At 34.2% G+C, this 23,757-nt stretch overlaps 1 protein-coding gene across 4 annotated transcripts in view; it reads left to right on the top strand.

Annotated features, from left to right (window-relative positions):
• The window catches only part of SLC12A6 (solute carrier family 12 member 6), a 153,745-nt gene that overhangs the window by 9,775 nt on the left and 120,213 nt on the right, over positions 1-23,757 (top strand). The window contains exons 1-2 of one of the 4 annotated variants that reach the window (XM_037834407.1): positions 8,581-8,775; positions 10,385-10,420. The exons of 2 other annotated variants lie outside the window; for them this stretch is intronic. In XM_037834407.1, coding sequence (XP_037690335.1) covers positions 8,652-8,775; positions 10,385-10,420 — 160 coding nt within the window. In that variant the 5' untranslated portion in view covers positions 8,581-8,651. Of the gene's footprint in view, positions 1-8,580; positions 8,776-10,384; positions 10,421-23,757 lie in introns of those variants that run through there. One more of the 4 variants, XM_037834408.1, reaches the window with a different exon arrangement.

The following is a 23,757-nucleotide window of genomic DNA, read 5'->3' as shown; positions in this document are numbered from 1 at the left end:
TATTTTGTAAAATCACAGCAATTATTTTTGAAGGTATAAGCAGAAGACTGCAGAACGTATCATGTACACACGTACATACGTACATTCTGAGCACCTTGCCTTAAATACAGAAGTTCAATAGTTGATCAATAGAAAATATTATAACCATATTTGCTTAGTTCTAAGGTGTACATTTTTCTTTCATCTTTTATCATTTCTGATAATTAGGTGCATCTACTTTTGAAGAATTTTTAAGCTACTGTTAAACATTGATGGAACTTAGAATTAACAAGATTTCAGAATGAAGGCAATAATATAAATAAATCAGTCTTAACTGAAAAATATGCAAGGGCTGAGCTTTTTTTTTCCTTCTCAAAACTTCAGGTTTTATATTTGAAAAGTGCAGAAATAAAAAACAAAAGCTAAATTAAGTTATTAGGAAGTTACAGATATGTTTAGGTCTTAGTCATAGCCTTAGTTTTTTTTTTTTTTTTTTTTTTGGTTGTTTTGTTTTTTAATTTCCTGTTATTTTAGCTCAGAGCTTGGTTTCATTTTCTAATTTCCTCCCTAAATTAATCAGAGGCAGCTTCTGTTTTACATTTTTATTACTGCATTGCTAAGCCTTATTACATTTCTAATGGCTTTGAGAAATCCCTGAAAAATATTCAAATAGCAGACTGTTTATAGACATATCCATTTGGTAGATAACTAATTTTTGGCGAAGTGTCACCTGAACTTCCCCCATTTTACCAGACAAGTTGCTTTTACTTTGGGAGAAGGATGGTCATTTTTCATATTGCCAGTTTAAAAAAAGCACTAATAAGTAAAGAATCTCTTGTATACACATGTACATTTTTATTTTGGGGTTCTATGAGAAATTGAATCCAACTGAAATTTACCTTCATTCTGTTGTGAGAGTGTTTACATTTACCATATTTAAACTTTTCCTATAGCCAGAAATAATACTTATTTTAGGATGTATTTAAATTTACATCCTAAAATGCATGCAAAAGGTTGACTTTTTAGTTGACTAATTTTTCCTAGTTTGGCAGTGTGCTACATTCCAAATAAAATTTAAGAACTGGTAGGAAATAGAAAACAACTTCCCTGAATATAAGTTGAAGTTAATTCTTTCCTTTCCTGAAAAAAATCTTCAGATTTGATATGTTTTCATTTTTTAAAAAAAGTGATTTTCTACTGAGCTAAAGTGGGATTTTTCTCACTTGGGATAACATGGAGTTTGGAAAAGTTAAGTAACCTGCCCAAGATTATATAAGCAATACATTGTGATTTGAACCTAGGTGTGTGTGATTCTAATATCTATATTCTTGTCATTTGGCTAATATCAGTAATCTTGTCATTACACTATACTTTCTCTGCTGTACTAATTCTGGTTGGCCATATTGAAACATTTATCAAACATCAATTGTATAGTAGAGGAATCATAAAAGAAATGCAGTTTTTATGTTCCGTAGACATTTTTGCAATTATTTTGGTTTGCAATGGGGGCATGAGAGGAAATAGTAAAAAAAGGAGTAAAATGAAGTATGTTCTTCCTTAAAGGAAAACTAGCCCAAAGATGTATATTTCTTTGTCTTTTGCACAAATGATCTGCAAAAGCCTTGTTCAGTGTAGTAATGTTGAGTTACATAAACAGTTACTGATTTAGTTACATTAGTCCATCTGTCTTAAAGTTAATGAATATTCATATTTGATCCAAGTTTCAGTAGATCTATTTAAAAATGGAGTTTTGTTGTGGGGGAGGAAGGAAGCAATAACTTAGAAAAACACTTGTTCTCTGAGGTGAAAATTAAATTAATTAGGAAATTTTGCTTTGGACTGAGTTTTCATTTTCCTTTCCTTACATTTTCAGAAATAGGTCCTTAGTTTTGATAATATGTTGCTTAATGTCAGTATCATTTTCTATGCACTGCTTTTAGTGTTGACCAGAAGCTCATTTTGAATCTAACAAGCATTTCATAATAGAAAAATGAAATGTCATACATCAGAAATGAAAAACCTGCACAAGATGCTGAGTAGTGTGGGTTCATAGCTACCTCTTTGGCTGATGATGCTTGGATCCTGTCATACCTATGCTATCAGATATTAGCCTAGTGAAGAAAACAGACAGCCTTATATAGGGAGTTGGAATATGGTAAAAAATTTAGCAGTGGAAGCTGAGGGCTCTGAGTACTCAAATGATAATACCTCGTTTAGTAATTGGGTCCACAGCCAAAGTGGCTGAAGTAGCTATCAAATTAACTAGGTATCAGCTATCCTACTACATTATTTCCCTCTAATAAAGAGTTACACCTTTAGGCCCTGGAAGAAGTAACTGGGAAAAGTAGTGGTGTGTTTTGTTCTCAAGGGTTTTTCTTGGCTTATGCTGTAATGTACCTATAGTCCTTGTTTATTTTGCCTTTTTTTTAATATAGATAATTGGATACCAAAACTGTGTGAGCTCCTTGTGGGCAGAAACAGTCTTGTTCACTGTTGCATTCCTATTTCGGCACATAGTGGGCATTCAAATAAATTGAATAAATGCATGATTCTTCCAGCCTTAGTAAAGCATGAGATTTTCCTGATGCTTTAACTTAGAGAGTTCTTTGCCTGCCTTACTCTGTGATATTATAAATCCATTAAAAAGAATGTGTTTTACATATTTGCCTTTCCATTGTTAGCCTCAAAATGCATTATTTACTACTGATACCATTTTATAAAAATCCATTTACACAGTCAAATTTGTGTAATTGTGAGATTTAGAAATTTCAGTTAGTTAAGTTTTTGCTATCCATAATAGCTGGTCTTTCCCAAAGTAATTGAGTCATGCATTTGATTCTTTTTATAATTGTCTGCAATATAATAAGGCAAAATTTAGAATTCGTGATCATTTTTTTTAACCAGTATTTACTGTGCCAGCATCAGAGTTAGAAAAGTTTGCTGAATATGGTAATTAAGGAAAATGTGTATACATCTCCTTAAAAATGAGGGTCTTTATGCTTTTCAGGGTCCAACAGTAGCAGTGACTCTAAACTTTAGCACTGAACCACATGCTCCCTTGTAAAATGTTTACAACGTTCCCTAACATAGAGCTCTTCAGAATATAGTATGCAGATGGTGTTGGACCATGAACTGTTTATTATCTGTCCAGGAGGAGATAAGTTTACAAATTGAGTGCTTTTAGAAACTTGCATAGCAGTTTGATAGAGCAATTTCATATCTGTTGAATCTAATAATAATAAATTGGTACTTGTATTTTGTGTATCTATCTCATTTTTCTAGTACCTCACCGGTAGTTCTTTTTTTTGTTTGTTTGTTTGTTTTTACAAAATTATTGTCCTACAGTGAATTGGAAATTAAAGAATAAAAGTCCTTTTTCAGAGGTAATTTGAAAAGTACTGTTCTTTTGTATGTTTGCCACACATTCTGAATGATACAGTCAAGAGGATGTGGAACGGTCTTTCTCTACCCTTGGAAGAATGAATGAGTATTTGAATGTCGGTGGGGAGTGGGCTAGTGCTTCCTGCAAATCTAATATTTTTCCTTAAGAATCACTGCTCTAACACAAAAGACCTCTTTCTCTCTATCTGAAGACAAGAAATTAAAATTTCTTGGAAGTTCTGTAGTTTTCTGGTGATAAAACATAATTCACCTTAGTACTTGAAAGTTCTTAATAAATTTACCTTGATTAAGAAAATTAATGTATACTGTAATTAGTTTTTTTTTTAAACTTATGTTTAGTTGCTGGCTAGTAGTTGCAGTGATTCAATAAAGATGTTGCACCCTAAATATTTTGAAATAATAACTTAATTAAAAGCTTCTACTTGGAAGCAGATTCCACTTTCTTTACTGTTTTTGTAAGAACACCATTAGTAATAAGCCAAATGCTGTGGACATGCAACTATTCTTTGGTTACAATTTTAAAGGTTCCCAGGATATGGCTACATCTCAGTAGTGGAAAAGTACTCTGAATGGTGTCTTCAAACTACAGGCATTGATTCAGTTTAGGAGAGGTTCATAATATTTGAATCTGTTACCAGTCAGAATTAATTGTTCTTTTCTCAGCACTCCCATTGAACTTGTTTTGTGAATGCCTTTCTTAAGATTATTGGGCAAATCCTCGTGTGTGTTTGTGGGGCAAAGACAGAAATGGGTAAATAATTCTGTAGAAGGGTGTAGACAGGTAAAATGGATTAAGGCTACATTGTATGTGCTCATGGAATCCAAACTATTTTACTTTATACTTTTCCACCTTTTGAATAATATGCTGGTACATTTGATCAAGGTTTAATTTCATTCTTTAAAAAAGAATGCTATTGATTATATTACCAAAATCTTACTTTCATATACAGGATGTTCTCAAGAATGAATTTAAAATATATGTAGCTTTTTAAGTCCACAAATTTTTTTACTGCTCATTTTTCGTAGAAGTTTTCTTGCATCATGGATCTATTTTAGCATGCCTAATTACTAGATAATTTTTAAGAGTCATTTCAATAATGAGATGGTGTGGTTCTATATTATTTGTATAGCTTTCTTTGAATCATACACACTTCCTAGATCCTGAGAATTAAGAAAAAATACATATACAATTTGCTCTAGAATTGTCAGTGGTTTTTCATGATATAACAGTGTTATAATCTGATAGACAATCCTTATGTTGAAAACGATTTCCTACTGACTTTCCCAAAATTGTTTCAATCTTTTCACTAAATCTAACTTGTCTTTAAAAAAAAAAAAAAAATCGGTTGAATAAAACAAAATGATGGTTACCGTGAGCTGCAGGCTGTGATTAAAAAGAAGTAATTGTGTAGTGTAGTAGTAGGTTGTACTTTCAAAATACCCAAAATAGACCTATTCTTCTGAAGAAAGTGATACTTTTTTAAAAAACAGATATAGTATGGTCACAACTAGAGTGTTTCACTGAAACTAACTGGTGTAAGAATATAATGTTTGTAATATCTAGCCTAATTTATAAAGCATTTGTGGGAGTAATGCTATTTGTAAATGCTCCTTTTGTCCTGGGCCAGTCTTATATCTTGTTGCTTTAAAATACCATAACATTTAAAAAAATGTAAATATTTCAACCCTGTATGATGACTGCCATTTCAAACAACACTCAAGACTCAAAGTCAAAGTACAAGAAAAACGTTTATGCAGCCCCCTGTTTTCTATAAAATGTAATTGACCTTAAGTGATTTGCTTTATACTTGGATCCAGGGATCTATAGGTATTTAGACTTCATTGTATTTTTTTCTAACATTTTATTACAGCAATTTTCAAACGTGCAGAAAAAGTTGAAGGAATTGTAAACATGCATATCCTTACTTCTTTGAGTCTTTAATTAGTATTTTAGTTTATTTGCTTTATCACATATTTATCCTTCATTGATGCATCCATTTTTTATGCATTTCAAAGTAAGTTGCAGACATCAGTACACTTCACACCTAAACACTTCAGTACACATGTAATTAATGTATAGTGTATAATTTATCATATATAATGTTTTTGAGATTCATCCATGTTGTTGAATCTATCAGTAGTTCATTCCTATTTATTGTTGAGTAATATTCCATTTATGAATATAAAACAAGTTGTTTATCCTGTCAATGGATACCAGAGCTGTTTCCTGTTTGGTTCTGTTATGAATAAGGCTGCCATAAATATAACTTGTTCAAATTTTCTTGTGGACTTAAGCTTTTATTTCTCTTGGGTACATACCTAGAGGTGGAATTGCTGGGTCATAGGGAAGATGTATATTTAGATTTATAAAAATATGCCAGGCCTTTTTCCAAAGTGGTAATACCATTGTAACCACCAGCAACAGTTAAGAGTGGCAGTTGCTCCACATCTTTGCCAACAGTCTCTTGGATTGTGATTTGAATTCATATTTCCTTGATGAGCAGTGATGTTGGCTATTTGCATATCTTCCTTGTGAATTGTCTGTTCAAATCTTTTGGGTTGTTTGTCTTTTTATTATTGAGTTGTAAGGGTTTTTAAAAAATATATTCTCTATGTAAGTCCTTTGAACATATATGTTTAGTGAATACTTTCTCCCAGTCTTTGACTCTTCTGTTTATTTTCATTTTACTTTCACTCTTCTGTTTATAATTCATTTCATTATTGTCATGTGCTGACAAAAGTACAATGTCAGTTCATTGTACTTTTTCAACATTTTAATATGAAGATTTTAAAACATAAAGTTGAAAAACTTTTATACTTTATACCCATATACCTACCACCAGATTCTGTCATTAACATTTTGTTGTATTGTCCTATCACATATCTATCTGTCCTATATTTGCACATTTTCAAGATAAATTGCAGACATCAGTTCATTTCCCCCAAATACTTCAAAATGCGTATTAGAATTCAGTATTTGCAGCTTTTTTTTTTCCTTTGAGGTAAAGTTTTCATAGAATGAAATGTATAAATTTTAAGTGAACATTGGCTGAGTGTTGACAAATGCATACCACTTTGGAGCTCTAAACCCTGTTCTGATATATAGAACATTACCATCACTCCAGTAAGTTCTCTCATGCCCCTTCCCCATTAATCTCCACCTCCTTTCTCCCAGAGGAAACCACTGTCCTGATTCTTTTGCACCATAGATTATTTTTCCTATTCTAGAACCTCATATCAATGGAATCACACTTTATGTACTCTTTTGTTTTTCTTTTACTTAGCATAATGTTTTTAAGATTCATCCATGTCGTTGCATATATCAGAAGTTCGTTCCTTTTTATTGCTGAGTACTATTTCTCTATGAATATATCACATTTTGTTTATCCATCCTCCTGTGGATGTACACCTGGGCTGTCCCACTCTGTTTAGATATTGTTATTAAACTGCTTTGAAGATTCATGTGTAAATCCTTTTGTGGGCATTTATTTTCATTTTTGAGGTTAAAAAGCTAGGAGTAGAATTGCTGGATTATAGGGGAAACTGCCAGACCTTTTTCCAAAATGGTTGTGCCACTTTGTACCCCTAACGACAATGTATGAGTTTCTGTTGTTCCACCGTCATCACCAAATTTGGTGTCAGTTGTTTTAGTTTTAGCCATGTTGTTTGGTGTGTAGTGACTTTTCAGATGATAAACTTGTCTCTTTCCCATATAGCTGGAATTCTCAACCTTGGATGAATGTTAGAATCATATGGGGGGCTTTTAAAAGTCTTTTTTGCCCAGGCTCTGCTCCAGATAATTTAAATCAGAATATCTGGGGTGGGACTCAGGCATCAGTATTTTAAAAGCTCCCCAGGTGATTCCAGTATGCAGCCAAGGCTGCAAACTAGTACTATAGAGGAAATAAAATTCAGATGAGCATATGTGAGTTATCTTTCTATGAAACATCTTCCCAGCTACCTACCTCAAGGTCTTTAGAGGCACACAGACCTGGTTTTAAAGTTGGGCTTCATCATTTAGAAGCCCTGTGACTTTGAGCAAGTTCCTTATCCTAATGCTTCTGTTCCTGAGATTTTATCATGTGAAGTTTCTGTTTTCTAGCACAGTGCAGTGCACAAAGTAACAATTAGTGGTTTCCTTCTCTTTTTCCAGGCTGGAAAATATTGAAATGCTATATATTTGAATTAACAAAGACTAAAACCAACATTCCTTTACTGTTAAATTTAGCACACCCTTACTTTTCAGGTGGAATACTTTCCTAACAACAAAGCCTTTCTATTACATCATCAACATGGAAATAACCCAGGGCTCAATTTACTGAACTCCCTTGTCTGAAGTGCAGAGGTAGGGCCTCATACTGTCTAGTCCGAGTCAGCTGAGAACTTGGTACAATTGTCAGGAGTTAACATCATTTATTCTGTTAAGTATGTGATGAAGGAACTATACACCCCTTAATCAGAGGGATTTTCTTTATTTTTTTTTCTTTAAAACATAATGTTTAAGCTTTCAGAACAATACAAAAGAATTCTGAAGGCTTCCCTTTAAAAATAATTTTTGTTGAGCCAACTTGTTTTTTGGGGAAATTAATTTCTCATCTTGAATGTCCTTATCTGTACTACTGTATCTAGAATTATGCCTTGCATAAAATAGGTGTTCATTAAATATTATGCCCTGCATAAAATAAGTAGGTGTTCATTAAATATTTGCTGAATAAATTTTCTCACTTGACGATTAAATAAAACATAAATATTTTCCCAAATGCTTTGAAATAAAGCAACAACAACGAAAGCTTGAAAATAGTATGTAAAGTGTACTTGTAAAGTGAACTGTTCTCTAATCTTGTGTGAAATATGAGGGCAGAGATTGAGATCATGAAGTGCACATAGGGATGGCAATAACTAAGTAAAGGAAACAATGAGTGAGCACAGCGGAAGTTCATGACTTCTGCCTGACTCCACTCCCAGTAGCTCTGGGAAAGCACCTTAAACAGCTTTTGGAGTTCTTCAGATTAATAAGAATAAGCAAAGGCTGGAGTGCTTAATCCTTTTAAGTGAATGGTAAACACTGTGGAAGGAGGCGTGTCCTCAAGCGTTCCATTCCCCTGGGGTTGTAGGTCACGTGAGCTTAAAGTACTTCCCGTTTCTCAGTCACTGTCTCCAGTAGGCAGTGATCTGTCTGAAAAGGAGGGTTGCAAGGAAGAGGTAGGGAGGGAAGACCAACTGGAAGGAAGTTTAAACGCAGAAAGTGCAAAGTATTTCTAATTATAACAATGCCACACTTTACAGTAACTAAGGTAGAGGACACGGAGGAGGGGGCGGCAGCTTCGGTCTCCCAAGAGGAGGAGCCCAGTTTAGCTGAAATAAAATCCCGGACTCAAGATTCAGATAAACCCGGTGAGTACTCAAATTGGGAGCGTTTGGAACACTAGCATTTTTTGTGAGAGAAGTGTTAACTAAAATATGTAAATTCAAAATGATTCTAAAGGATAGAGAAAAAGTGTTGTGGTAGGATTGTTTTTCAGGCAACTGTTTCACTCCCATGTTTATCTGATAATTGCCCTTTTTTTCACACTCCTGTTTGTTTTTCCCCCACAATGAATTTCTCTGTTCATTACCTGCAGGTGAAATTGAATCAGTGGCAATGTATGAAACTAGTTTTCAAGTAAAAAGAAAGGACAGGTAAAAGTCAACTGATGCAGAATTTAGAATTCACTTTTTGGTCACACAGTTCTAAAGCCAGCTAGTGAATGACATTAAAACTTAGCAGTTTATAAAAACATTATGTAAAGAAGGAGCATGGTTCAGTAGTTTTCTACACTGGACTTTGACTCTACTTGTGACTTCTCAAGTCATTCAGTATTTTGCCTCATTTTACCAGCTAAACAGTGATTCAGTAATAAATGGTCTAAGAATTCTTTAATGAAAGAACAAAAGTACAATAGACGGTCATTATGGTGACAAACAGTGTCAGGTTTAATAAAGGTGCTTAAACTTATTTGATGACTGTGATTATCCCTGTTTTCTGTAGATGGTAACAGTTACACTTGCTAGGGGAATTGTGGTTTTGAATTTTTAAACATGCAATTAAAAATCTTAGTTAATGTAATATGATAATAAACATAACAGTTTGAAGTACCTTGCTTTTTAAGTTTGTAAATTTCACAAATTGTCAGTGACCTCTTTAATATGTGAATAAAGACTAAAGGAATAAATAATCTTTCAACATTCCTTCTAATCTCATGATTCTAAATTTTCCCTTTAGCAAATAACACATTCCTTGCTGTTAAAAACTGTTGATTCTTTCTGTTTCTTACCATGCATTCATGAAATTTTGAAAATCTCAAACTTACTGAAAGATAGGAACATTTTTCTTGATGTTCCCTTTTATTTATTTTTTCCTTATAGTGAGAAAATTTATAACAGGGAGATAAGAAAGAAGTTTTTATGTCAACTCTTAGCCTGCTAGGTTATTTTCATTTTGCTGAATAGGTGGGGTGATAAGTTGAAAGCTAGTTTAGCCTACTTTGAACTTGAACCTGATCATCCCTGTTTCAGGCTTGTATTTTTTGAAACTGCACTTGCTTAGTTGCTTATGTTTGCTGCTTTTAATTATTAGTCCCTTTGGGCTTTTGTCTTTGCCACTGTCTTCGTTAATTTCACAAAATGCAAACAGGTGAAGTCCATCTTTACCTCATTTAACTTCTCATTGTTTTTTATTTGCTTTCTTCACCACCTTTACATATTATTTCATCTGTACTTGTTCCATTATGTTTGGGAAAATTTGATTTTTTCAGATTAGAATTGAGTGTCAAAATCATTTTATTCTATTAGCAACCACCTAGAAAAGCCATAAATATAGTGATGACAACCAACTTTGTATTAAGTGGCAGTGCTAGGCTTAATTCATTTTATTCTAAAGTAATGGCTTTGGAAAAGAAGAAACAACAGGTATGATCTAGCTTGAATTTAATAAAGATTTTTATTCTGGTAATTCCCATGACAGCCCCAGAAAGTATCCACTTGAATGAACTATTGTTTGGTAAGTGAACAACTGATGGGAATATATTATCTAAATTGTATTTATCTCACTTGCAGGGTTAAGGTAGAGTGTGGGGAAGGCAGGGAAGGAGGGAAATGTATATGGGAAAAACCTAAAAGTCTTAAAAAAGAAGAAAAATGTTCTTGAGGATAGGTGGTCATTTTGGAGATGTTGCTTGAAATGCAGTAAATTTTAGACCCTTGTATTTATGAGTTAAGAAATTCTAAATTGACTGTGGTTTTGTTACAAGGACTTTTAACACTAGCCATTTATGTAATCAGTCACTTTTTCTTTGAGTGTTTTTCCCTCTGTATCTGTGAGCAGAGAAAAAGATTTATTGTCATATAAAATGAATATATTTAGAAAGCAGATCATCCTTTAAAGTATATTTTTAAAAGATGAGATTTATTTGTAGCTATGTCTAATTTGAGATAAAATAGAATTATGAATATAGACATAATCTAACAGAATCCAAAAAAGAAGTATGTAAATTCCTGTCGTGCTAACTACTAGAAATGTCAATGTAGATTGCTACTTAACGTAGGTTTCTAAAGCAAAAGTAGAAACTCAGATTTTAACATCTTTTTGACTCCCTTCCTCCTCTCTAGTCCAGTTTAAGTGCTCCGTTCTATAATTTTTCAGCAGCCTGTCCACAGACTACCAAAATAGCATTTAAACCATACACTGTATTGCCATCACCTATTTACTTGTATCTCTTTCCCAATAAACTATAGGCTCCTTGAGGGCAGAGATCTTGTCAGATCATTTTTGTATCCCCAAGTCCTAAGCAAATGTTGGGCCCATTCTAAGCATTCAGTGAATGAAAGAAACAATACACCCTATCTGCCTTTTTATTTACTAAATACATGTTCAGTACAAATATCCTACCAAATGTTGTAGTTTTTTTCTAGGGCTACAAAGGTGTGTGAAGAATAAATTACCCACCAAAGGCAGCAGAATGGCTTTGGAGCTAGGGATTTGGGTTTGAATCCCAGTCCTACTAATTATTACTAATTGGTACTCATAATTAGTAATAATTATTGAGTGACTCAGAGCAAGTTATTTCTCTAAGTCTTAGTTTCCTATTGATAAAATAAAGGTAATAATAATATCTGCATTACAGGGTGGTTGTGAGGATTAAATGGGATAATGTATATAAAGCACTTAGTATCATGTGGGACACAGTGAACATTCAAGTAAGAGCCTTTTATTTACTATATTGTGATTAATGGTTTAATAAGGACAAAAGAAACAGGTTTTGACAACAGATGATAGAAAGAATTGTAATATTGCCTGGAGGGGATCCTGGAAAAGTATCTCAGAGGAAGGGACACAACTCTTTCTTGAGGAGAAATCTAAAGAAGGAGATTATAGCAGAAGGAACAACCTGAAGATATGAGAGGGTGTAGCATATGTGGGAATCAAACGTTTAGGATGGTTAGGGCATTGAGTGTATGGAGAAAAGAGATAAGAGATGAGGTGAAAGAGGCAGATTGAGGCCACTTATGAAGTGTTAATCAATTTCATCTTCTCTACGCTCTGTGGATTAGGGGGTGTTACTGCCTTTTTAGAGATAAAGAAAAAGAGGCTAGAGAGAGTGACTTGCCTCAGGCCACATGATGAGTAGCAGAGCCAGTATTCAAACTTCAAAATTTTATGCACTTCTCATCACCTAGTCGTAGATTTTTAACTGTGATATTCTTTATAAGAACTACATAGCAGAGTGTTACTGTTCATTGCATTTTCCTAATCAGGTGTGAATGCGTCTTTCATTTATTTAAATATTTATTGTTTGTGGAAGCAGTCTTGTGAAACAATTGTTCTAAATCTTTTCCTCCACCCCTCAAATCTTCTTATATATAATGTCCATGGATTAAGCTGATTTGTACTCTGGATTTGCCTTCACTTGATACAGGTGGCATATTGGAAGATTTCCCCTCCCTTTGAAGTAGGGTTCTAAGAAAATTTTAGAAAGGGACCTATAACCAAAAAGGGAGGAATTGGTATTAAACAGCATCTTCACACATTAACTCACGGTAATAGAAATGGTATAATGAGCATACTATGAGAGAGATTTCTTATTAGACTGTTAACATTACTTGACCTTGTTACCCACAAAAGCCTATGTTCTAAAGAAACTTCGTAAGAAAGCTGTGTCCTAAAGACATTTCTTTTATTGACTCACATTAAAATAGGTTGATATAGACAAAGAGCTTCTCTATGTGGATAAAAATCTTTTCTATGTTGAAGATTTAAAAACCTTTTATTTATATTTTTATTTTTATTTTTATTTATTTTTTTGTCCCTTAAATTATTCACATGAGGCTTTTACCAGCTCAAGCAAAAGAAAAATTTAAATATACATGTTTTAAAATCTCAGGAACAAAAGTTTCTTCTTAAACTAGGTTTTAAGGCATATTTTGAGGTATACTTTTCTGTCTCCCTCTCCACCCCAGTAGTCCATCATTGTCAAAAAGACTAACACCTCCCTGAAATAACTTTCCAATTCTTTTCGCCATGACTCCTACTGGATCGAAGACCTTAATATTGGAATACAAATTGGAGTCTGATTCTTTTCAGTTCTTTACGTGTTAAGACTTTGTTTAGATAGTTACCCTTCTTTGTCATATTAAATTCTGACAATCCTGGACATGTTTATTCCCCATTTTAACTTGGGTATCACTATTTTTCTAGAATCTCTCACTTCCCAAATTCCCCTTGCTTAGTGTACCAACCCACCGTGTAATCTGCTACTTTTGCCCCGATATATGTAACTCTACTCCCATGGGAGATACTTAGCTTGGTACTGATTTAATTCTATAAAGATAAAATTTCTACAAAATATACCTATTGCTTAATATGTTCATATTCTAAGAAACGTTTTGTTTAGGAATATAAAAATTACTTATTTTATCTTATTTTGAAATATTCAAAAGATTTTCAGATTTCAGACTAATCTGCACATGGTTAAAAAATCTAATATAAGATGGTAAACTAAGAATGTCGCATTTCTTGGTTTTGTCTCATTGAAAGAGGAAACAATTTTACATAGAAAATGCCATCAACACATCAACATTATAGTAATAATAATAGGTACCATTGTTAAGTCCCTATTCTATACCAGGTGCTTTACAGATGATGGCTTATTTAATTCTTACAACAACCAGGACAAGTAACTATTATCACCTTTTTTATAGATGAGGAAAATAAGGGTTAAGAAGTTAGATAAGTTAAGTGGCTGATTTGGCATTCAAACTAAGGTCTTTGTGACTAAAGCCTTTTTCCTTTCCATCATATCACACTACGCTGTCTTTGTACTTCAACAGAAGTATTTATGTTTTCTGCCCTAGTCTGCTCGTGTCTTCTCAGCAATTATGAAATATGTTTAGGTTCCATTTCATTATTCTTCATGGACTTCTCAAAATCAATTGAGAGTTAACTGTTTCCTCTATCTTTTCATGTGTTGGATTGTTTTTTCATTTGGCGTAGAATATTTTCAAATGTAGAATATTTTTCATAGTGTGCTAAAAATGGACAGCTCTGAACAGGAAGGAACCTGACTTAATCTGACAGTCCTTTAGTAGCCCTTCACACCTCACGTTTCTTGGGTGATGAACACCTATTGGTTAGATAGGAGTGGGAGACTTAAAACACTAAGGGTAATGATGGGGAAATGGACATATAAAGTAAGTGAAAGAATTGGATTTGAGTATAACTTTTAAGAATATACCATTGAAGGGGTATGCAAGAGGTACTTATTTTAATGTGTATTAGTAAAAATGTAGTATTTCATTCATGGATCTTATTACTTAGGATGACCCTAGGTTAAAAACAAAAGTCTAACTAGAGAAAAATATTAACATAGGTAGAGCATAGTTATGGCAAAGATTGAAGATGGTACATACATAACAAATGATTTTGATCCATTCTAAACCTTCATAATAGTGAATTAAATCTCATTTCCTTTCCTGTGTTATTTCTTCTGTAGAAAGATTCTGACAGATTTTCTGAAGATTGTATTAGAAATGGTGAACCTAGGAGTCCATCTTAAAAACTGTCTTCATCTTTTGCCTATCTCATTGCCTTTGTTCTTATATTTTCCTTCATCTGAATTCTCTTTTTACTTCCTGCCTACCGTCACATATTATATATACCCACATTCAGTTTCATTAGCTCAAGACCAGGCTTATATTCATTTCCTGTAACATAACTTGCCTAATTCTCTACCCCAACTGTGATTTTCTATTAGTCAGCATTCATCAGCACTTAAATATGCTTTGCAGTATGCATTGAATTTGCAGTAGCTTTATAATTTTAATTGTATCTCTTCAACTGTATTGTGTATTACATAAAGGTGGGCATAGTGCTTTAAGATTTCTTTGAAAACTGTATATTTTAATTTTTTACTGAATTTCAAACCTCTATAAAAGTTCAGTGACCTTTCTGTTCATATGTCTTACCTGTTGGTGTTTTTCTTTATTTTTAGATGTTCTTTATATAAGGGATATAAACCCTTTGTGATATTTTTCCAGTCAATATTTTTTATAGTTCTACTGAGAAATAATTGACAAATAATAAACTACACATTATCTAAAGTGTATAATTGATGAGTTTTGACATGCTATAAACCTGTGAAATCATTATCATAATTAAATTAATGAATATTTCCATCACTCCCTAAAAGTTTCCTTTATAATCCATTTATAATCCATCCTCCTACTTCTGCCTGCCCTCCGGTCCCAGGCATCCACTGATCTGCTTCCTGTTGTTATACGTTAGTTTGCATTTCCTAGAATTTTATATAAATGGATTAATACAGTATACACTCTCCTTTGGCTATTTTTATGCAACATAATTATTTGAGATTCATTCATCTAGTCATTATCTTTTAATTCTGATCATCATTAAGATCTTCCTTGCTTTTCATGTTTTTTTTTCAGAGTTGAACATTTAGGGCAGCAATTAAAAACTGGGTACAGTCCACAGATGTTTGGACTTCACAGCAGTTTTTACAATTTTGACTTATTTGCCAAGATTTGAAAGTTTTTAGAATTAGTCTGTTAACAGGACACTTACTTTTTTAGACAGTTTTGGAGAAGGGGGCTATCTGAATATCCTAGTATCCCTCCATTCATAATTCCAACCTATATCTGCCTCTCTTGAGCCAAACGGCCCCTGAATCCAATGAACAGTGAGTCCTTAGGCTCCGTAGGAGCTTTGTCAAGGAGAATTGGCACAGGATTTTGTTCCTCGTGGGCTAGACAAGAGCCTGGAGAGCCTCAAGATGAGGATCCAAATGACAGATCCAGGAAAGATTTTGGCTGGCAGAGATTCACAAACTTTTGGGGGGAAGGGGAGAGGAGAAAAGCCAGAGGACTGAGATCTCCCCATCCGTTAGGCTAGAAGTTGTAAGGAGACCTGAGAAAAGGGAGGCTTTCTCCTGGGCCTCCACAAGGCTGCCAGCTTGCCTGTGTGACACTGCCAGCTCACAGGGACAGAGACTTCTTTGCCTTTCTGTTTTTTTGAGACTGCCACCACTTATGATCCTCCAGCAATTAAATCTGAGCCCATATGAGGTGACAAAGAAAAACAGCTGGTTTCCCAGCCAACCAGAGCCAAAAATACAAATAGAGAAGATATGTAAGAGACTCAGAGAATAGATTCTAGAGACCTAACAGGGCTATTACAGGTTCTGGAAGGAGAGAAAGAAAGTTGGAGAAGCAATAATTAAACAAATAGAAGAAAATTTCCTGTGCTAAAGAAGCCTTCAGTATGCAGAATGAGGTTCCAGGGAAGATCAGTGTTGAAGACACACATACGTAGGCACATTAAGGTAAAATTTCTGAACTCCAAGAATTCAGAGAACACCTTACAAGCTTCCAGATAGAACAGATTTTACCTGTAAAGTATCACACTGGAATCAGAATCTAGTCTGCAACAGTGGAAACCAGGAGACAGTGGAAGAGTATCTATAGACTACTACTGAGAGAAAAAAACTGCAATCCCAGATTTCTGTTTCTGGTGAAGATATCATCCTCCTACCAGGGTGAAGTATCTATGCAAATATACAGAAATTTAGAGACTGTCTCACTCACTTAATCCCTCTCAGAGTATTCGAGAAAGGATTTTAACCAAATAACAAATGAACCAGAACAGAGATCCTAAGATGAAAGGGCTATAAATAGTGGAAACTGACAGATTCTCCTAAGAATGTGCTCTGTACGTCCTAAGTAAGGACTCGAAACAAAAATAAAGGCATGCTTTAGGGGAAAATTCAATAATATTTGTGATGTAAATGTACTAATTGATAGCAAAGCCTTGCAAGTGTTGGAGGAAAATGAAGTAAAAGCTTTCCAGAAGTCTCAACTTGGGAATAACAAGAGGAAAAGTTAAAATATCTTATTATTTTATTGGAGTTAGGGGAAAATAGGAAGAAAGAGAGCATCTTGATAGAGTATTTTATTTCCAATAAGGTGCTTATTTATAGTAGAAAAATGTGTATGTAATTGAGAATAGGAAAAGGAAAAGGACTAATTTAATAGATGATAAATTAATAGACTTTCCAAAATTAGCAAATCCCAAAAAAAGAATCAAACCAGCAAAAATAGAGAAAACTAAAAACAATTTAGGAGAAACAAAGTGAGCTGGAAAGATTAAAATCAAGTATATCAGATTATACTAAATTTGAACAATTTCTCCCATTAGATGTTGAATTTGAATTAGGAAAACAAATTCACTTAAATTCCATTTATAAGAAATACCCATGAAACAAAATAGTAACGGATGAAATAAAATATAAGCAAAGATAACTGACAGATGCAAAAAAAAAAAAAAAGTTGAGTGGCAATTCAGGCAAATTGGGATTTAAGGTTAAAAGCACTATACAAATAGTAATTGTGCCAGTTTGAATGTATTATATCCCCCCAAACACCATTATCTTTGATGTAATCTTGTGTGGGGCAGACATATTAGTGGGGATTAAGTTGGAATGTTTGGATTGGGTTGTTTGCATGGAAATGCGCCCCACCCAACCATAGGTGATAACTCTGATGAGATATTTCCATGAAGGCGTGGCCCCACCCATTCAGGGTAGGTTTTGATTAGTGGAGCTATATAAATGAGCTGAGGGGCAGAGGGAACTCAGTGCGGCTGTGAGTGACATTTTGAAGAGGAGCTACAGCCAAGAGGGACACGTTAAAGAAAGCACAGGAGCTGCAGATGAGAGACAGTTTGAAGACGGCCTTTGAAAGCAGACTCTTGCTCCAGAGAAGCTGAGAGAGGACAAATATCCCAAGTGCAACTAAGAGTGACATTTTTGAGGAACTGCAGCCTAGAGAGGAACGTCCTGGGAGAAAGCCGTTTTGAAACCAGAACTTTGGAGCAGACACCACCACATGCCTTCCCAGCTAACAGGTTTTCTGGGATGGCCTGTTTCATTGGCCATCCTCCAGTGAAGGTACCCTTTGTTGATGGACATCAACAGCCTTAAGACTGTAACTGTGTAACCAAATAAACCCCCTTTTATAAAAGCCTATCCTTCTCTGGTGTTTTGCATTTTGGCAGCATTAGCAAACTAGAACAGTAATATAATATTAAAAGGCATTAATTATGAATGAGCCTAAAAATCATTACCTACAAATGTCATAGCCATGACATTTCTTTTCAGAAATATAATAAAGAAAAAAATGAAAACTTTATCTCCACCATAATAATATTTTTACAATATATCAGTTTAGAATTGGATAAATTTTATAAGCAAAATAGTCAGGAGCTATAAATATCAATAGTATCAATAATAAATGGCTGGGACCTTCTGTTTCTTGAAGAGAATTTACAGCTGATGTTTGCGTTTCTGTGGAACATTACAAAAATTAATGGACTTGACAACAAAGAAACCCTTTATGTAAAATAGATCTGGAATTTTGGCTGCTTTGGGGGAAAAAATAGTCTAGCAATGCTTGCTATATTGTCTCATGGCAATATTTGTCTACAGTTGAGTAACAGCAGCTCTTCCACCCCACCCCAAATGGAGAGCAGTTTATCATAATCCCTACTCAGCTTCTTTATTGTACTTGCTAACTTAATGTAGGTATTTGAGTTTGCCATTCTTTGTTTAAATAACTTAAAATTTAGGCACAATAAGTTTTAATATGGTTCAGAAACTCATTTGAAATTCAAGAAAATTTTGAAATGCATCAGTTGGTTATATGAAAAAATATCTTTTTAAGATTTTATTCATTTATTGAAAATTGACTGAAAAGAAGTACAAGTTCTCTATGCTGAATTATAGAACTTTGAGAGAAATTAGAGACCTAAATAAATGGAAGGGTATATCATTTTTATGGAACTTGAAGACTCAGTATTGTTAAGATGTCAGTTCTCCCCAACGTGATGTATAGTTTCAATGTAATATCAAAATCTTTGCAGAATGTTTGTTTAAATTGGCACACTGCTTCTAAAATTTATATAAAATATATATAGAAATTATATATTTATATGTATTTATTTTATATGGAAAGCCATGGTTATGAAGAATAAAGCTGGAAGACTTGCATTATCAAATAACAGTAATTAAGACAGAGTGATACTAATGCAAAGACAGAAAAATACTCCAACAAAATAGAGAATCTAGAAACATAATCTCCATTACATTTGAGAATCATCTTTACAATTGGTGCTGGAGCAATTGGATATCCATGTAGAAAAGCGTAAACCTCAAAACCTCAAAAGTTAATGTGAAATACAGATTATAGATTTATATTTGAAAGGTGAAAGAATCAAGCTTCTGGAAGAAAACAGAGGAGAATGTCTTCATGACATTGGGATAGAACAGTTTTTTTTTGTTTTTTGTTTTTTGTTTTAGTTAGAGAAGTTATGGGTTTACAGAACAATCATACATAAAATAAAGAATTCCCTTATACCACCTTATCATTAGTATCTTGCAGTGGTGTGGTACATTTGTTACAATTGATGAAAGTACATTTTTAGGGCAAAGCCTTTTAAAGTAGGACATAAGAAAGCAATGATCATAAAATGCAAATAAACACACGTAGATTGATCAATTGGATTTCAAGTTGAACTTCTTTGATTCAAAAGACACAATTAAGAATAAAAATACAGCCACTCTGAAAAACAACTTGGCAGTTTCTTATAGAGTTTAATATATATTTATCATAAGACTCAACAATTCTACTTATGTGTACCCAAAAATCTATGCATGGATGTTTATAGTTTCTCTTTTTATAATTAACAAAAGCTGGAAACAACCTAGATATTTTTTAAGGGTGAATGGATAAAACAGTTGTAGTACATGTGTACAATGGAATACTATTCAGCAAGGAAAAGAAATGAAGTGGGTTTGGCAATGATTTCTTAGATAAAAACGCCAAAAGCACAAGTGACAAAAAAGAAGAAATACATTGGACTTCATAAAATTTAAAATTTTTGTGTTTCAAAGGACACCATCAAGAAAGTAAAAAGATAACCCAGAGAATGGGAGAAAATATTTGCAAATCATGTATTTGATCAACTCAATAATAAAAAGATAGACAACCCAATTAAAAAATGGGCAAAGGATCTGAATGGACATTTCTCAAAAAAGGATATGCCAATGGCCGGTAGGCACAAGTAAAGATGCTCAGCAAATTAGGGAAATGCAGATCAAAACCACAATGAAATACCACTTCCTAGTGGATGGCTATAATAAAAAAAGGCAGACAATAACAAGTGTTGACAAGGATGTGGAGAAATTGGAACCCTGATAAATTATTGTTGGGTGTGTAAAATGGTACAGCTATTTTGGAAAACAGTTTGGTAATTCCTCAAAAAATTCAACATAAAATTGACATATGACCCTGCAATTCCACTTCTAGGTATATACCCAAGTGTTCTAGTTTGCTAATGCTGCCAGAATGCAAAACACCAGAAATGGATTGGCTTTTATAAAGAGGCTTTATTTGGTTGCACAGTTACAGTCTTAAGGCCATAAAGTGTCCAAGGTAATGCATCAACAATCAACCTTCACTGGAGGGTGGCCAATGGTGTCCAGAAAACCTCTGTTAGCTGGGAAAGCACGTGGCTGGCGTCTGCTCTGAAGTTCTGGTTTCAAAATGGCTTTCTCCCAGGACTTTCCTCTCTAGGTTTCAGCTTCTCTCCAAAATGTCACTCTCTGTTGCTCTTGGGGTGTTTGTCCTCTCTTAGCTTCTCTGGAGCAAGAGTCTGCTTTCAATGGCCATCTTCAAACTGTCTCTTATCTGCAGCTATTCTCTCAGCTTCTGTGCCTTCTTCAAAGTGTCCCTCTTGGCTGTGGCAAGCTCGCTCCTTCTGTCTGAGCTTATATAGTGCTCCAGTAAACTCATCAAGGCCCACGCTGAATGGGCAGGGCCACACCTCCATGGAAGTTATCCAGTTAGAGTCATCACCCACAGTTGGGTGGGTCACATCTCCGTGGAAACACTCAAAAGAATTACAGTCTAATTAACACTGATACATCTGCCCACACAAGATTACATCAAAGATAATGGCATTTTGGGGGACATAATACATTCAAACTGGCATACCAAGAGAAATGAAAACATATTTCCACACGAAAATTTGTACATTAATGTTCATAGCAGCATTTATAATAGCCAAAAGTTGGAAACAACCCAATGTCCAACAACTGATTAATGGATGGATAAAATGTTCTATACCCATATAAGAGAATATTATAACAAAAAGAAATTGAAGTACTGATAACGTGCTACATGGCTGAACCTTGAACACATTATGCTAAGTGAAAGAAGCCATGACAAAAGACCACATATTGTATGATTCCATTTACATGAAATACCAGAATGGGCAAATTTCTAGAGACAGAGAGTAGATTGGCAGTTGCTTATGACTGGGCCAGGGCGGAGGAGTTGGGAGAGAGTGAGATGGGGATTGGCTGCTAATGGTACAGAGCTTCTTTGATTGGGGGACAAAAATGTAAAATTAGATTATGGTGATGGCTGCACAACAATGTGAATATACTAATGAAACATTAAACACTTTAAATGATTGAATTGTATGGTAAGTGAATTATATCTCAATAAAGCTGTTTTTTTAAAAAATAGGAATGGGTATTGATGTATACAGAAACTTCCAGATATCTCAAAGGCATTATGCTTAATGAAAGAAGTCAGTCTCAAAAGGTTACATCCTATAAGATTCCGTTTATATTTTTTAAGTGAAGATCATGACACATTTTCCAATAATCAAAAAATATATTATGAAATATATAAACACTAAAACAATGTTTTTTAAAATTTCAATGTATAATATATATGGTAGTTCCTATTTTAATTTCTCTGTATGTTTGAGACTTTAAGAAATGTTAAATTTCAGCTTGCAGTACGCAATTACTCTTTGACTCTGACATGGAAGTAATGCTAGCCCTAAAATAACAGAAATGTTTGTGGTATCATTTTCATCCCCATAACAGAAATCTTTAACTCTTTTTTTTTTTTTCCTAATTTGGTTGTTTGGGTCTATTCTCTCACCTTATTAAGGAGATGGTCTACAATGGTCAGGCCTTATTCTTCTAAAACCATCTTTGAAAACAAGGGAAACATGAAATATGTCTTCTACAGTGCATGAAAATCAGTTGGATAGGCCACAAAGCCAAAGGAGGACATAAGTTATAGAATCTTCTTGAATCATGTTTGCAATAATCCCAGGATCTTCCTTGTTGCTTTTTTGTGAGATTTTTCTTCTCTTTTTAACGGTGAAAGTACTGCCCTCTTGTATTATTCATACTTCTCTTGGCTTATCAGTTCATGGATTTGGCCTAAGAACTTTCATTATATTCTACTTTGGGCTTTGTTATATCTGCTTTCTGCTATTTAGCTTTCTATCTTCCAGGTGTCATAGACTATAAATTAAAATCACAACTGTTTTCATCATAGGTGAGTTCTTCAAACTAGCAGATTTACCCCATACATGTAGGAAGAATTGCAACAAAGTTTAGTATTCAGGTAAGTTCAGAACTTTGCATTTTCTTTACACAAACCTGAAGCAAAAAACAACAACAAAAAAAGTGGCCTTCTAAGAACATTTCTCTTGCTTGAGACACTCCATTAAACAGTATTGGATTCCTCAAGGACCACTGTTGACCTGGTGCTTGTACCTAGCATGTGCACCAGAGTTTGAAGGACATTTGTTGAAGAGCACCTAGTATTGGTGGCTGATATGTGTGTATTTACTGTTGTTTCCTTCCATCTCTGTGTGCCTGGAGCCTAATGTTGTCCCCTAGTGCCATCAGTTCTACTTCTCAAACATAAGTCTGTCTACCTGCACTACAGTGGGGCCCTGCTTCAAGAGATGTGCTTGAGAGGCCTGGCAATGACCCATGGTTGGTTCTGTTTCCTTGATCCACTCCATCTGCTTAACTGCTGTTGTTTCACCACTTTTTCTTTAAACCAAATCACTTGGATCAGAGGGAAGATTGCTAATTAAATTAACATAAATCTCTTCAAGACATGTGTAGTGTTCTTTTTTCCATAGTCTGTCTTTTTACTTTTTCCCACCTTAACTACCTTTCTCATCCTTTTACTGCCTGGATTTTTTGGGGGGGAGTGGGATGGAAGGGTGGGGTGGGTATTGGAATGTATCATGTATGGCTGTCCCAGTTCTTGTAATTTTTTTTTTTCCTGTTTCCTTCTATGGCTGCACTTTCTTCTGTTCTTTAATATTTCCAGGGCTTGGTCTTCATTCTTTATATTAACTTTTAGGAAAGTCCATCCTTCTACCTTCAACTCTGTGTTTTGATGATGACTTAAAAAACTTTATTTCCATCATTAACCTTTTATTGAAACTAGTCCTGAATTTCTCTCTGGGTGTTTTTCCTTGAAATCACTTCACCACCAGTCAATAACAAAATGTATTGAATATTTGATAGTATGTACAAAGGTCTATGTTATAAAAAGTTTTAAGGTGCTTTATCACAACAAATATAAAACAAAGTTCTTGCCTTCAAAGAGCTCATAATGAGCAGATAGATCCCACCCTAAAACCCTCCTTTCCAGGTCAAGTCACTCATTGGCCTTCTCTCATTCTTAAATCCTGGCAGCTATGTTGCTGGAGGGAAAAAAAAAATCACCCATGATAATTGGTGCCGCCACAAATGCATAATTTCCGATCTCAGCTAGACTCTCAATACTATTCAAAAATTCTCTATTTTGACCCTAGTTAGCGCACTTAAAATGCTCACTGAGCCACCCATCCTCCATTCTTTTACATTTAGCATATAACTGAAACTTTTACTTCACAGAGAAAACTGTATTTCCAAAACTCCTCTTCCAAATTTTCACCAACAT

This window comes from Choloepus didactylus, chromosome 4 (assembly GCF_015220235.1).
Source record: "Choloepus didactylus isolate mChoDid1 chromosome 4, mChoDid1.pri, whole genome shotgun sequence".
Lineage (NCBI taxonomy): Eukaryota > Metazoa > Chordata > Mammalia > Pilosa > Megalonychidae > Choloepus > Choloepus didactylus.
This window is presented reverse-complemented; position numbering and strand designations above follow the sequence as displayed.